Source organism: Phalacrocorax aristotelis, chromosome 3 (genome assembly GCF_949628215.1).
Source record: "Phalacrocorax aristotelis chromosome 3, bGulAri2.1, whole genome shotgun sequence".
Classification (NCBI taxonomy): domain Eukaryota; kingdom Metazoa; phylum Chordata; class Aves; order Suliformes; family Phalacrocoracidae; genus Phalacrocorax; species Phalacrocorax aristotelis.
Genome location: NC_134278.1, coordinates 57,925,820 through 57,941,538, shown reverse-complemented (window position 1 = coordinate 57,941,538; position 15,719 = coordinate 57,925,820). Strand labels below are relative to the sequence as shown.

Sequence of the window (15,719 nt, the reverse complement as noted above, 5' to 3'; positions counted from 1 at the left end):
AAAAACACAGTTAACAAATCATAGATTAAAACAAGAAGCCACAAACAATAGAAATCTCTGTTACATGTTGCAAGAAACTTTGTTAATTACAAATAAACATTTCAGCAAAGCACCTTATCCTTGTCTCTTCAGCTCAAATGAGAATATGGTTGCCTGAGTATTAGGCTGGCTATTAATATGCTGAAGACATAAAAATCATGCTCTTCTTAAAAGACATGGCAGCTTCTAAGGGTACAGTCGGTTACACTGAGTTACCCGCAGCATGTCTGGCTAAGGTGTAGCTCCCCCAGGCCTGACTCCAGACACTCACTCCCATTAACCCTCTTTCCACCCCAAGGCTAAGAGTCAGAATTTTTTCAGCACAGACTATCTGTTTTTGGGTATTAATCTGAGCTAAACAAACACAATGGTCCTGAAAGGAAAAGCTCTCAAACCAGACCATTTCCTACATCTGCTTTTAAGAGTGATCAAGCAAACTTCTATGACAGCTTTGCCTGGGAAAGGGAAGAGGTAGGAACAAGCTGCTTAGAGAAGATTCATAGGGGATTTGCTAATTTGGATTTGAAAGTGGGTTTGATATTGTGGCCTGTATAACCCTAAAAAGAACTGGTTTGGGTATTCAAAGAGGGTAGAGAACAACATACTGACAAGGTTTTAGTCCTACAATTTATAATGTGCATCAGATTGTTTTTATCTATTAAGTACATAAGAATGGTTATTTACGATCAGACCAAAAGTCCAGCTCACTCAGTGGATTGGACAGAAGTCCTTATCGCTGTCCAAGAGTGACCAATGAAAATGCCTCAGGAAGGGTATAAGAACTGTTAAAAATATCGTGATAATTTTCCAAAACAGTTCTCCATACCCTAGATATTTTCCCCAGTCAGGAACTCCCCAAACCATGGTGTCACTGAATTCAACAGGGACAGTTCTTGCATAGCTTCTACATTCTACCGCTTTCTATGAACACAGGACTACAGACACTATGTACATTACCATTAGGGAACAAAACCACCATGGCAGTAAGTAGCTGGAACCAGTTAGGTTTCATAATAATATTTTGGAAAAGACAGGTTTCTTTCCTAAATTCCCATAGTGATTAGTCCCTCTCCTCTGTTATCTTAAAGAAGTCCCGTATACATTAGAAAGTTTTACTTTTAACTCAGTATTGCTGAGCAATAACCTTTTCCCACACTAGAAACACAGATGGCAGGATTCAGGTGAATAAACATAACTGACTAGTGCCCTTTCAGGTACCACACAGTATCTGAGATGTAGCATGGGAGTGACAGAAATGTCGCAGGACCTATGGGAGAAGTGCACCCTTATAGGGTAGCTGGTGGATACCAGAGTATCTTATGATTTAAAATTCTTTACTAAAACAGTTTTCTAAAATTTAAAATAACTATAATTTATATATAAATAATAATTTGTTATTACTATCGTTTATAACAGAAGAGTACCTGGAAAAATTCTCATTGCTAGCTAATGTGACAACTAACTTTATTTCTGGGCAGACCACTGAAATTAGACCATCGTCTTTTATAATTTAGAAGTCCTTTTGTTATACAGTAACAAATCTGGAAAAATAAAGAAAATGAGTGGGTTTTCTTGAGTTCATGTTCAGAAAACATTTTCCAAACAAAAAATTGGAAATGGAGGAGAGAAAAAAAAATGCAGAATACCATAGATGCAACCTGAAAACCGAGTTGCCAATGTGCTTGTTATATGTGTGTCTTAGACATTAATTATGCAGCTCCATTCACCCCTGAAGTATTGGTACTGGTAATGCCTTCTGAATTCAGTTTCTTTTATATTGAACATATGGCAATGTTCACTTTTCTGTGTATGAGTTGCTATTATAGATCTCTCTAAAAGGCTTTCACTGTCTCCCTAGGCTACACTTTACTACAAAGCATTTTGCCTATCTTTTTGTAAAGTATACCCTGTGTTAAAAGATGAAAATCATTGATTGATTCAATTCTCAGATGTTAAACTGCTTTTCCAGATACGTATTTTTTGCATTTTGCATTTTTTGTGGCATCCATTTCTGTTATTAATATTCTTTTAACAATCTCAGCTTGTTTTACTTACTCTGATCAATACAGTAATAGCATAACCACTATAAAATTGCATTTTATAATGTAAAAAAAAAATATTTTCCGTAATATTCAGATGAAACAAAACCATATACCGCTAGGGAATAGGGATGTTCAATTACAGTTCTTCTGTCTGTTGAAGAATAGTGATCGGGTTTCAACTTGAGTTGAAACATTTTAATCCAAACATGCCAGCTAACTTTTAAAAGATACAGAGAGAACTTTGAGCCACAAGGCTAGTAGGAATCCTGGCCAGAGCGTAGCAGCACAGAGGTTTGCAGCTGTTTAAGCTATCCTCTTAAATCAGGGGAAAACTGAAGAGAACTTATACATGTTCTTTCGGTGGCAATCTTCATTTGTGCCCCAGCAGTAGAGCACCGAGGAGGTTCTCACTCTGAGGGAAGAGGGCAGTGTTTGGTGGATGCCCCCCAGCTGGGAGCCTGCTGTGCCTGAGGCAGAATAGGTGCCGGACCTGGTAAGTGAGAGGGTCATCCAAAACTCAGTTAAGCCCACAGCACTGAAACTGAAGATCCTGCATGTTTCTGAGAGAACTGTGCCAAGAAGAACTAGCAAGTAGAGCCCCATTCTCACGACCCACAGAAAGTATCTCTCTTTCGCATGCCAGGCCCCTAAAAAAAAAAATCTATTGGATCTAAAAGTGATGGAATTTATAGGAATATATATTTGCAGGCTAATACCTTAAGGTAGGATCTGCAGAGCTGATATTTTTTAAAGATGAGCTGAGGAACTGTGGTTAGTCTTGTGACTTATTTTTCTTATTTTTTTCCTCCTTTCACAAAAAAAGACCCTTCTGAATGGATTTATATGGGAAAAGATTTCTTTGATGCTAATCAAGGTTACAGATTTTATGTATTACTGTATATATCATTTTGCTCTACTTAGAGGTCTACAGTTTTTGTCTGCATTTTGTCTGCATAAAATTACATTAAATTAAATGCAGACTCTGATAAAATCGATTATGAAAAACATAATTTAAAACTGGTCCAATAACATCTTTACAGGCTGGGATCCACAAAGAGAAAATTGTCAAGACAATTTTACTTTCCACAGACAGAAAAGAAAAACCTGGTTTTGATCACATGGCTCTACCTCTGATTCGTTTGGGCTGCGGACTTTTTTTGTGACTATTTTTTTGTTGTTGTTTTTTAATCAAAGTGTAATTAGCATTCCTTTTACATTTCACAACCAACGTACAAACTGCAGTCTGGGAACAAAAAAATAAAACCTGTCCTAACATATTTATATACTTGGAATAAAAATTACTTTTATGTAAAAAATGTTTAGGGTTGAAGCTTTTATAATAGCTTCCACTTGCAATTCTTTCAAAAGCGCAGTCATTAAAATTCCTCCATATAAAACAGTCTGCCCATCGTCTTCCTGAATGACGCCAGTGCTGCCTACGGGATAACTAGTCAAAGATAGTTGCAAGTACCCTCCTTCCCGTAAAACCCTTTCTTTTAAGTTAAGTTGTTGCTTTCTGCTGCAGTTTTCTACCTTACCAGGGGGGAAAGAAAACCCAAGGCATAAAATCAGTTAGGCTTTAGAAAGAAAGAAAATACATGGTTGTGCGTGTGTCATGTTCCATTTGCCTTGGTAAACTGGGGATTTCAAGCTGGAATTAACCACAACTGTTTGGGTTTTTTTTGTTGACTTTTTCTTTTTTTTTTTTTTTTTCTGGAGGATGTAGTACAACTTTTGGATTTATCTCAAAGAAACAAATCTTAAGAGAACTATGTAACTGCTCCCATGTTTACAGCTAATACTCCAGCCTTGGGGACTTCTGTTAAATTTTCCCTCTCATCTCAGCTTTTCAGGAAAAATAAATATTTTCCTATTTTTCTAAAAAGCAAATTTTTATTGAAAGAGTTTGCAGGATTAAGTTTTTAAGCAGTCCTGGCAGATACATGAAAGTGCTTAAACATATGAAAACAAAAGGGAAAGGTCAATGACACCAATCAGTGATTTTGTGATAAAACTCTTTTAATAAGTACATAGTAATATAATGATATACTTCTACTCACCATTAATTGCTAAAGCTATTTTATTCTATAGCAAAAGGAAGGCTATTTCAAATATAGCAATATGGAAAAATATGCACATATTTAATTGTCTTTAACATAATAAGAAAAGGAGGAGTGGAATAAATTCAGTTTAAAGAGTTGGAGATCAGGAAAGAGTGGCTTATTATAAAATCTCTATATGGGCTGGGATGTTTTGCTGTTATGAAAATAATATGCACACTGTTTTGAAAATGCCTTCCTCACAATGCTGTATAGTCCTGTAAAAAGAAAAATAGGGTAAAGCATCACCCTGGAATCAAAGCACTCCTCAGCATGATGACGAAGATGTCAGCAGATCATCTACAGTGGATTTTTATTACAGCCCAATGAAACGACAGTAGTGTGGAAACAATGGGATATCTGTTCAACTGGAAATTAATCTATTTAATTTTGTCCTGTTCTGGCATTATAAAGAAGGCTTAATATATATCTGGAAGCCATGTTAAAACCCTCTATTCCTGGGGGAACATAAAGCCTACTTGTTTGCTGTATCCTCCTAAGATAGGTAAATTGTTCAGAAATATTCAAGTCGTTCTCTGTATCTCTAATAGCTGTTTAGTGATGCCAAACCAAGTATCAAGTGAGGGGAGCATAGGCAACAAAGGTGAAGTAGCTGAGCTTTGCTGCATAGGTTTAGGACCAATCAACGTCACTTCACAGCAACGTGTACAGTTTAGGACATGTTGTTTTAGGTAAATATACACCAGAGCAGTGGGTTTTCACCAAGAAGAATGAGAAACGGTCTTCTGCAACCTCTCTCAAAAGTAGTCTTATGCAGCAAATGAAAGAAAAGCTGTATAATTCTGCAAAATAGGAAAGAAAAAAGAAAAGAAAAGAAAGAAAACCCCTTATTTCTCACTCTTAATTGTAGTTGTGATTTCCAGAGAGGTGGATAAACAGTTTTGAAACCATACTTAAGAGGCACTGTGGCCTGGTATCTCACACAGTGGATGAGCACACAAACCGTTCAGTGTTTTCATCAGTAAGAGGCTATTCATCTCCAGTCACATTTTCAAGAAAGATCTTAGGCACGCAGCTTCAGAAAAAGTTGTTCTGTACTCCAACCTGAAGTTGCCATGGATCCTCAGAACAGGGCAAGGTCTAAGAAAACACTGGGGATAAGACTGTGCTACTAGCAAGCCAAACGGGAAGTCACCTCAATTAGTCATATGTGTCACTCAGACTTTCCAACACTGAATGTTGCTACTTACAGCCTTCTGTTACACTGTCTTTGGATATAAGCATAATACACCAGTTTAACTCCCCAATTAAAAATTCCCTGTTTTCCCGCTGCCCCATCCCCACCCCCAGCCCCCCACAAAATTTGTTTGTTTGCTTTCCTCTAGAGTACTGCTACATGATATATTAGTAGTTAGCTGGAAGTTGCTTTAATGCACAAATTCCTTTATTCTTCTCCTAGCCCCACAAGGATAACTGTCACCCTGACCAGCTGGTACTATCTAGATTAAAAATAGACATCAGCTGCACAATTGCAAATTTCTCCTGAGGTTACCAGCAGCAAGAGAGTTGACTACAATTCTTCATACAGACAACATCTAGAAACACATTAGAAATGACATCCCTCTCATCTTCTAAAGCTCTTAACACCACTCACTCTTGCCTTGCCCTCAGTATCTATTTCCACCAACTCTTCAGGATAATCAGCTGCCTGCTACCAATTAGTCTTGATAAACTAGCAAGGATATAGCCCCATTAAATTGCTGGCAGTAGCTGTAAGGGTTTTGACTGCTCAAAAGCAAATTATTAACCTCTAGTTCACCTGGACTTTGAATAGGACTCATTTTCCTTTTCACACTTAGATATTTACAAGAGAAAGAATGTCAAAGCAGTGAAGGTGTATGTTTCTGGGTTACTTGTAAGAGACTATGCAAAAGATGACCAACTGGTAAAATTTGCTTAGAAAGAGCAATGTATTATCATTTCAAGCAAAATTCTATCTCTTCAATTATACCTGTAAAACAGTAGATACATTAAACCTATGTGTCATCCTCACGACAGTATTTAAGTAGAAACAGGATGGCTTTAAGCATGAGGGGATGATGTTGAACATCAGAGATCAGAGTTAAATTCCCAGTTCTTTTGCTGACTTTCTGGGAAAGTCAGAAAGTCAAACACAAAGCATTCCTGTCTTTCAGACGGGAACAATAATCCCTTTTTTCCCACTTTGCCTCCTATATCATTGGCATTTTCTATTTGGTTGGTTGGGTTTTTTAAGGTATAGTTCATCTGTAAGAGGGGAACTCAGCAGAGGGTGAGGTCTAGGAGAAGTTTTAGCAAGGCCAAGTTGCTACTCACAACTTCGTCCTCTAATGAAGCAAGATGCAGGGCTGTGCTTTCCCACTAAGAGAAGAAATGTAGCCCCCTTATAGTCTGAACTCCTGTGTTACAGAGATGGGATATTATATTGTGTTATAACTTCATGTGGTACCTAAAGCAATTCATGTGGACTGATGCCCAGAGATGTTATCATAATGAAACACAAATAAACTACTGAAGAATAATACTATATATTTTATTATGTTAAAAAAGGAGATAACAAAAAATCAAAATCAGAAGAACGAGAGCAGACAAAGAAGGGAACTCTGTCTCAGGAACTAAGAAAATCTCCTTGTGCTCTACCATGAGGGGCTGTGCTCTTCGTTCACACTGACGTAAATCTGCAGTGCTGTACCACTAGCTCATACAGATTCAGGGAACTGTAATTTTTTTCTCTTTCACCCACCCTAATCTTCCCAGAGCCGGGGCTTCTTCGTGTGCGGCCAGTGCTGGGCTGTCATTAGACACTGTGAACTGCTGTTAATGAAAATAGCTGGATGAGAGGTGGGGGAGTCTAGCACCCAAACTGCATGGTCAGCAGGGATTTTCAGTAAAGCTGCCTGCGATACTGATCCTCAGCTGATTGTAAAGGCCTGCTTTGGGTCAAAAGGACATCGATATAGCAGCCTGCTAGCAGCAATATAGTCTAATATATCTCCTTTCAGCCTCTTGAAATGATCTGCGAGGACACTACTGGCTTCCCATCTTGGAGTTATTTAAAATAATCACCCTGCATGTTCTGTATATCTGCACAAGACCCAAGGTCTAGAAAAGTTGGTGTCAAGCAGTATCTATATTTAAGGAAATAAAGTACTTATCCATTCAAAACCCAAGAAATGCAAGGGGGAAGATAATTTTTCATGTCTGCTTGATAACCAAAGAAAACAAACAATGAAACACAGCTTTTAAAATACATACTCCCTTACAATAATTTAATAAACCATGCTGTCATCTCATAAAGAATCAGGATGGTTGCCGTGGTGACAAAGATTATCCTTGCTGCTGCTTGATTCTGTCATTTTTCTAAACATGAATTCATAATATTTAGGATTTATTAACAATGTGTCACATTGATAGAGATAAATTACATGCTTTAAACTGGCCATGTAAGTCTTCTATGACATTATAGCCACTTTGTCAACTCAGCAATAAGATATGATGTGATTACTAAAAAATTAAATCTATTTGTCATAAAAGATGAAGCAGAGAGTATCAAAACTCTCAGGATAGAAAAAAAGTCTCCAATAATCTAATGTGTTTCTTTATTTTAAATATTTTGGAGTTAGCAAAGAGTCATTTTCTGCCTTGTAAATTGATCAAGATCAGCATATACTGCGACTAGATTTATTTGTGCTGGGAAAAACTAGGCTGTAATGTATCAAAATTGATGTGTTCCAGCCTCCAATTTTTTATGGTGATTCAAACTATAATGGGAAGCTTGTGAAGAGACCTTAATGATGGCCCCTTTTGCAATATATAAAAATATATATGCACACACTTATGCATTATGAAGATGTATTTCACTTCAAGGAACTTGTGTAGGGAGTTTTGTGATGTGTGGTATCCTAATTGCAGAAGCAAGTTAGATGAGATTCTCAGAGCTGCTGTTTAGAAAATACCTTTTTGTGTACTGTACTGCAGTAGTTGTGTCAAGTAAGCTTCACTGCTGATACAGTGTGAGGCTGATTTAAATGGCTAGCTCAACAGTCATTGCTGCGTATATATATATTGCAGTCAAACTAGCAATAAAAAATTCCCTAAAATGATTTTTAAAAGCCTTCTTTTTTTTTGAAATAACAAAGTTTTATATCTATTTTTTCAAGAAAAAGAGGCTTATTTTCCGTAATGAGCCATATAATAGGTGGTGGGAACCCACTGGAGCTGAGGCACCTTAAGGCAAGCAAGGAATGTACGTCCCTGTAGAATCTCTGCCTGAAGAATGTGATTTATCACTTAGTGGGCCATCTTCATATCTCTGTGTAGGATGACTTCTTGAACTGCATGAGATATGTCTCCACTGTATATTGCAATGCAGATGAAGTGATTCAGCTTTCTTTAAATGCACTAAGTTGGGGTTTGGAGGCAGTCTGGAGCTGCAGCATTAAGAACCCCTCAGATGTGCTCAGAATCAGACAGGAGTCCTCCGGCTGTTCTTGTCCTGCACCATTCCTACCAGTTATGCTATCTAAACTAGTTTGTGAATCCTTTTAAGCAGAACAGGTGGGAAAAGTTCAAAAATCTATCAACTTGATTCTCTCATTTGATAGCAAAAAAAAAAAAATAATCCTCACATAGTTGCAGAAAGAAAAATAAACCAAGCTCAGCTGAAATACAGTAAATCAATATGGCATGATTTCTTCCTAATCAGAACCTTTGAGTTCAACAAATAGAAAAACAAATGAACTACACACCCAGGCTGCAAAGAACAAGATGGAAACTGAATAAGAAGCCCTTTTAGCTTAATGACATCGTATAATTAGCTTAGTTTTGCTGCCATACATGAGTGGCTAGCAGTAATACATATTTTGGTCTTTGTAACCCTTTTTCTCCATGAAATAAAGTTCTCTCTATCTGAAGACAACTTAGGCTGATGCCATAGAACAGTTATGTTTCTTGCAATCCAGACACAATCATTATTTCAGATGCAAATACATTTATTTTCAAAGATCTATGCAAAAATCAGAGTCTTGGGAAGGGAAAATACCATTTTCTACTGTATCTCTCTGGCAATGTGCATGCTGTTACAACCTGAGCAAATAACTAAGGTTATAAGCGGAAGATTTCAGTTGCCTTCAACAGGCATTAAAGTAGCTCCTTAGAGCTGAGATGTAATATTAATTATGGATTAATTTCAGGGTCAGTGTTCTTGTTATTTAGATCCTGCAGACCAAATTTTACCCTAAAATACAAGGAAGCACCTCCCATAAAGTCTAGTGAGATTCGCATATGTTTTTGTCAAAGATGAATTTGATCCAGTATTTTATATCCATCTCCTACTGCAAGAAATACGTGCACAGCACCAAAAACCAGACACTTTGTACAATCTTAATTACTTTACTGTGTACCAATAATAAACAGCCTTTAAATTTCCACCACTGTATGCAAAGTGCTATGCAACCTTGATTTAATTCTCATTTGCTTTTTCTCAAATTTAGTATTTTTAATTTTTTATATTATCCTGGTTTTGGCATAACAAGGAGAGTGGGAAAAAAATCAGTTACGAGGTATATACCAGTAATTTAATATCAGTGTCACAGGTGAGGAATTTTGTTCAAAAGAGATGGCATAGCAAGGGCAGGTAAATACTGCACAACTTCCTCTACTAACAAGGCAGTTCTCAGTGCGCTGGTATACAGCATGATTAAAATGAGTCATTCTCCAAGACAACAATCCCTAACCTGGGAACTTTTATCTCTGTAATTTCTATACAGCATTGAGTCTAACTTTTATTGTGTGCTGGAGCTACCAATTGAGCATTTGAGCATTATAAAAATTTAGAATATGTAGTAAAAATAACATTTTTCCTTCCAAAGGTAATTTGGAAAACATAAAATACTAATCCTGAGAAATAATTCAGGGGACATACAGAAAAATGTTTAGCAAAAACGTGTTTTTTTCTGATTCATGACCAACAGATGTTACTCTGTAGCTGTTGCAGATCAGCAAATCCTATTTTTTACTTTAAACATAGCTGTATTGCTCAATTTAAAACAGAATAATTGTTAAAGTCACTCAATGTTATGATTTTTGTCCATATATATATTATCTCTCTGTGTGTGTGTGTGTGTGTATACATAAAATTGAATTTTATTGTATACAATTCTGAATATGTAGATGATAAAGTCATGGCTTTGCTTTAATATTTCAAGAACTTAGTTGCTTTTTATATGAGAATGCATCTGATATTTTCATGTGTGAAAATTCTTTTAATATTGATAACTCTACATTGCATTGTTTTCAGAAATTCATAAAGAGAAACCGGAAAGACATGAAAAAAGAACACCACCAAAGGGTAACTTTGGGTTTTTTTGTTCATTTACCTACATATATGTATGCAATATACAGTGTGTGTTAACTACACGTTACCACTGCTCTATTATAGAAACACCCAAAGATCAGTTGTCATAGACTGTAAATGAAGAAAAATTCATATATACCTTAACAAACAGTGTAATTTTGTTTGTGTGGCTATATTGTAAATGCAAATTCATAATAAGATTTTCCTGCCCACACTTATCCAGGAATCTTTTTTGTAGCAAAGGTGCAAGAAAGTAGAGTGCTGATGAACTTGCTTTGGTGCAAAATGCATGAAGTGTGTTAGTCAAGGAAGAAAGCAAATTTATAGGCCAGTGGGTGCCATCCAAGTTAGGAAATCATAGTTAACAGTGAGCCAGGTGTGTATCAGAGATAAGAAAAGTCTCCACTTTAAGAACCTACTCTTTTTCACAGTGTTTAATCTCCTCTAACTGGCACTTTCCAAAAATCCACAGAGGAACTGGTTTGGACTGGTTTCAGAGGTCACGTAAACAAATAATTTTCCTGGGATATGTGTAGATTTTTTGCCTAGGAAAACCTCCTCTGTAAAGGTTAGGCCACATAAAATTTGATGAGCATCTCTGTGATGCACCAGTGCTGTGCTTAGTAATGGCAGGAGGAAGCAAGAAGGGACCTTATTCAAAATAGTGTGCATATACATACACCCTCCCTCACACAATTATATTAATTTCTGTATATATTCTTTATATGTTTTTAAAGTACTTTACACCTCTAGTGCTAACTTTCCAGTTCTGTGCTAATCAGGGTCATCTGGAACATCTAGAACTGCTTCCCCACTTCTTAATAGATCATGTTGTATGAAAATGAATTTTTTAGGGTATCAGTGGGCTAGCCAGGCAATAATAAACCCAGATCCATTAACAAGGGATCCCAGTTAAGGTCTTTTCAAGCACAGTATTCTAAAAACACAAATGAAGTTGCAGCCTTGACCAAAACAGCCTCTTGTGTACCATTTCATCTGTACCAAAGCGCATTGCTTTACACACAAGAACATTAACGTTGCAGAAATGATTACTAAGAAGTTATAAGACGCCAGAAAAAAAGCACTCAGGTGTCATTAGTTAAGTCCCTTTATGCATATGCCTGATAATGCAGTCCTTAATTATACAGTTACTTACTGAAGCACAGGACAAATATGTTTTTTTCTATTTTTCATTTTCATATTTAGTCTCAAAAATGCATCTTGTGTGCAGGAGGAACAATTACAAGAAAACATTCTGTCTGGCCTCAAGCTAGAGCATGATAAAGGCATGAATCTTTAGGGAATTTTACTGTTATCTTCTAAAGTACCTCCAGGAAGCAAGTGCAAATACGATCTTTTATTGTTTTTAATAGGAAAAATCAACAAATTTCAAAAAATCAAACAAATTTCTGACTACCACCCAAAAATATCGGGCCATTAGAGTTTTAAAAATAATTTAAAGTATGTTTTTGAATAGTCAAACCCCCCTGAAACAAGTCCCAAGATTTACAAGGGAGTTCCTCCCATAAGCTTCATTCTGAAAAGATTGTACTGAAATATCAGGAACAGGTACAATGAAAGGAAGTCCCAGAAGGCATTGGCTGAAATTATAAGAAAGATTTTTACAGTATTAAAAGCCAGGCAAACTTGTGCACTAAAATTTGCTTTTAATTAAATATTTTTATAAACTCCTAGTAATAAAGTCTATTTCAATTATTGCGCTTATTCAATTTAATACTGAAAAGAAGTACTCTGAGAAATAATTCAACAAAACATTTGCTCATGCTTAAGAGCACTGAAATTAAATTATTTCATGATTATGTGTACACATAAGCACAAATTCACTACAAAATAGGGTCTTTCCTATTCGGTATTTGATGTATTAGTACTTTCACAAGGGCCAACAGCACCCTGGACTGTATGAGCAGGAGCTCGGCCAGTCACTGTAGGTAAGGGCTTTCATAAGACCACACCTAGATGCTGCATCCATTTCTGGGCCTCCCAGTTCAGGAAAGCCATCCAGAAACCAAGGCAAGTTCAGTGTGGGGCCACTGCAATGGTCAGGGCTGGAGCAGGTGTCCAGAGGGGAGAGGCTGAGGGATGGAGCTGGCTCAGCCTGGGACAGCTGTCCAGTGAGTCTGTCATTTTGTGACACACACAGACTTTGCAAGACTGAGCGGCTCCTGAAGGCTGTTTAACAGTAGGTGCTACAATTTTTATTACTATTACTACCAATGAATAAGAGGAAACTATGCAATACTTTGGCAACATGGAAGAACAATAATAAAATATATTCAGATAAAAGTATATATAACTATATAATTTCTGTCTAATGGAAGGTCCAAAGATAATCCAGATGGACTGATCATTTCTGATTTTCATGAAAAACTGATATTTTCAGTGAAGTGAATTCTCCTGCTTTTCTGGGAAATATCTCTTATTACCATAGGCATTGGGAAGGCATGGGAAAAGGTTGATCTACTGTGTGGTTTTTCCCAAATACACTTCACTAATGCATTGCTGTTACAGCAAGGGATGGAAGAAGCCAATGTGATGATGAAAGGTTACCTCTGATAGACACAGATTAAATCACAATGATTTTAGGACAGACACTCTTGTGCCTCTGAATTAACACTAGCCTCTCTGGTTCCTTGCAGAAAGTATCTCTGAAATCAGCCTGATATGACAAATAGATTCCAAGCCCTTCAAAACTACTGTATTTACTATGTGTAGCACATATCTGTCCCTCCTACTCCTGTTGACTTGTTAATAGGACCGTACTGATGATGCAAATATTAAACATCACAGAATAAAGCTGTCTGTGTTTTAGCATATGGATAAATTGTGAGATTATAAAGACAAATATAATGTGTCCCTGTGTTTAATTTGTTGTAGCTGAAAGATAAGGTATTTGAGATAGCTAAGTAGATAAATAGAGCTGGCCCATACAAATCCACAGTGTACTAGAAACCCACATAAACTGACAAAATTAGCAAGTTAAATGGTGTATTTATATTTGACACAGGTGCTGTCTAATCTGATTTCTGGAGGTATGGCTACAAATATACCTGAGTTAACTTTAAACTGGGTAACATGGTACAGATAGCACCATAACTGTAGTGGCTCAGGTACAGCTGTCAAGTATTCATTTAACTGTATGGGCTTACAGCAGCCTTTGGTGAAGCCAGTGCTGTGGGCAATTTGACTACCACCAGTAGCTGTCAAACCTAAATCTCAGTTCAGATGGATGTAACACACTCTGATGGCTGCAATTAATCTAATTTTAAATTGTACAAACATGTAACTCATGAGACATTGTCTCATTCTTATAGAAGGATTTATGTTCCATATTGAATGGCTAAATCCAGCACAGGGTTAGGCGCTGCAGTGAGCAACATGTGCGTGTCTGGTGCCAGTTAGGGATGATCAGGGCAAACTCAGAGGCAAGCCTCTTCCCTCTTCCCCCTTCCCAGGTAACTGAGACTGAGGTGGTTTATAATGAATACAGGTGCCTCCACAGTTCAGTAATTGCTGGGATTTCCTCAGATTATTGTTTTGGACCTGGAAGACTGTGCCTCTCCAGATTAAGCCCCCCCCATTTTTATTTTTTTTTTGAGTGTTCCTTCAAGAAGAATTAACTAATAGCCATCTAAGGTTACTTTACTTTTGAATAAAAGCATCTACACAGAGATTTAATGCTGTCTGACTAATGCACTCTAACTTCATTGTATTAGTTCATTTATCTTAACTTTCCTGAGTGTTGCTCTGTAGACAAGCACTTAGTCAGTTAGCTGGAGCAAGCAATCTCTGCTTCATGCTTATTGCACTCATCACCTAGCTTTATACTAAGCAGCAGACTGAAGACTTACTCAGCTGGAAACTATTTTTACTTCCCTTGGGTATGGAATTAGTGCCTTCTTATTACATCTCTTCTTTCTGCACTTGCTTTTTTGGGGTGGGGAATGTCTCTTCTCAAACACTTTAATGAAGAAAAACTAAATCACATCCCCCTTCACTATGTCTTCCATTTGATGAAAATTAAATATACTATTAGGTGACTGAAATTTTAAAAAAACTCACACACATATGCTGTGCTTCTTGTTTTTAATTTTATGTGAAGTAGATTGCAATATTCCTATACAATTAGGTTTGGAATACATTGCTAAATTACCTTAAAATTTTCCATTATAAGCTCCTATTTTAGATTTTTTTTACAAATTTACCACACTCCAGTCATTGAGGATGAAATTTTTCATGCTCATCTTTTTGCCTCAGGCTGAATTTTCATCCAAAGTCGTATAAAAATGTTTCAGCAATTTTAAAAATCTGGGTTAGTGAAAATTAGGTTGGAGTATTATATTTTTTCCAATGTTAATAACAGTTTATTCTGAGCTCGTGCTTTTTTGGTATTTGCTAGGAAGTCCAAGAAAATGTCTTTAAGTCATGGGAAAATTTTAGCTTACACAAGTGTCATAAAACTAGTTTCAGTTATCCTTATTTTTTCTGGATGAAACCAGCATCCTATTAAAGAAAGAAAAGATGCGATCTTTTTACAGAGGTGATCTAATTACAAAGTGTGCCATAAAGCAAATAAAATGGTTGAATTAACGTTGAATGAGCAGTTTTATTTCCAGCATATTTCAGCTGAAGAGTGCTTGATGTTGCTGCCTTAAAACCATTTTTATGTTCTTTCTCTTTTTTTTTACATGCAAAAAAGAAAATCTTATTAACTCTAGTTTGTTTCACAGAAACATGGCAGTATGTCCAGCTTGACTTATTTCTAAAATATAATGCTTGCACTTAAGCACTGGGGGCTTGAAAGAGGGTATGTATTAAGCCCTTTGCAAAGAAATAGATACCCAAGTGACTAAATCTGGAAAAGATCCATAGGCAGTGAAGTATTTTCTACGACAGAACTTTTAGGACTCCATATGAAACTGAATATGAAAATGTTTCAGGGGAAAAAATAGAGTTAATATGCAAAAGCAAAATCATATTTAAGTTTGTGACATCAAAAGCTTCAGTGGACTTTCATGTCCCTGCTGCACTGTGACTGAAGAGTCAAAAATGGCCAGTCATCACAGCCGTGAAACATGAACACTTTAATTTTTGGCAACACCTGCCCTCCTCGGATAAGGTTCTGCCCAAAAGCCTTAGCTCTGACAGTGTCCATAAGAGGTAATG

At 36.7% G+C, this 15,719-nt stretch overlaps 1 protein-coding gene across 1 annotated transcript in view; it reads left to right on the top strand.

The window, feature by feature from the left end:
- The window catches only part of TRDN (triadin), a 232,904-nt gene that overhangs the window by 50,637 nt on the left and 166,548 nt on the right, over positions 1 to 15,719 (top strand). The window contains exon 6 of the mRNA XM_075087552.1: positions 10,479 to 10,529. Within this exon, the coding sequence (XP_074943653.1) occupies positions 10,479 to 10,529 (51 nt within the window). The remainder of the gene's footprint in view (positions 1 to 10,478; positions 10,530 to 15,719) is intronic.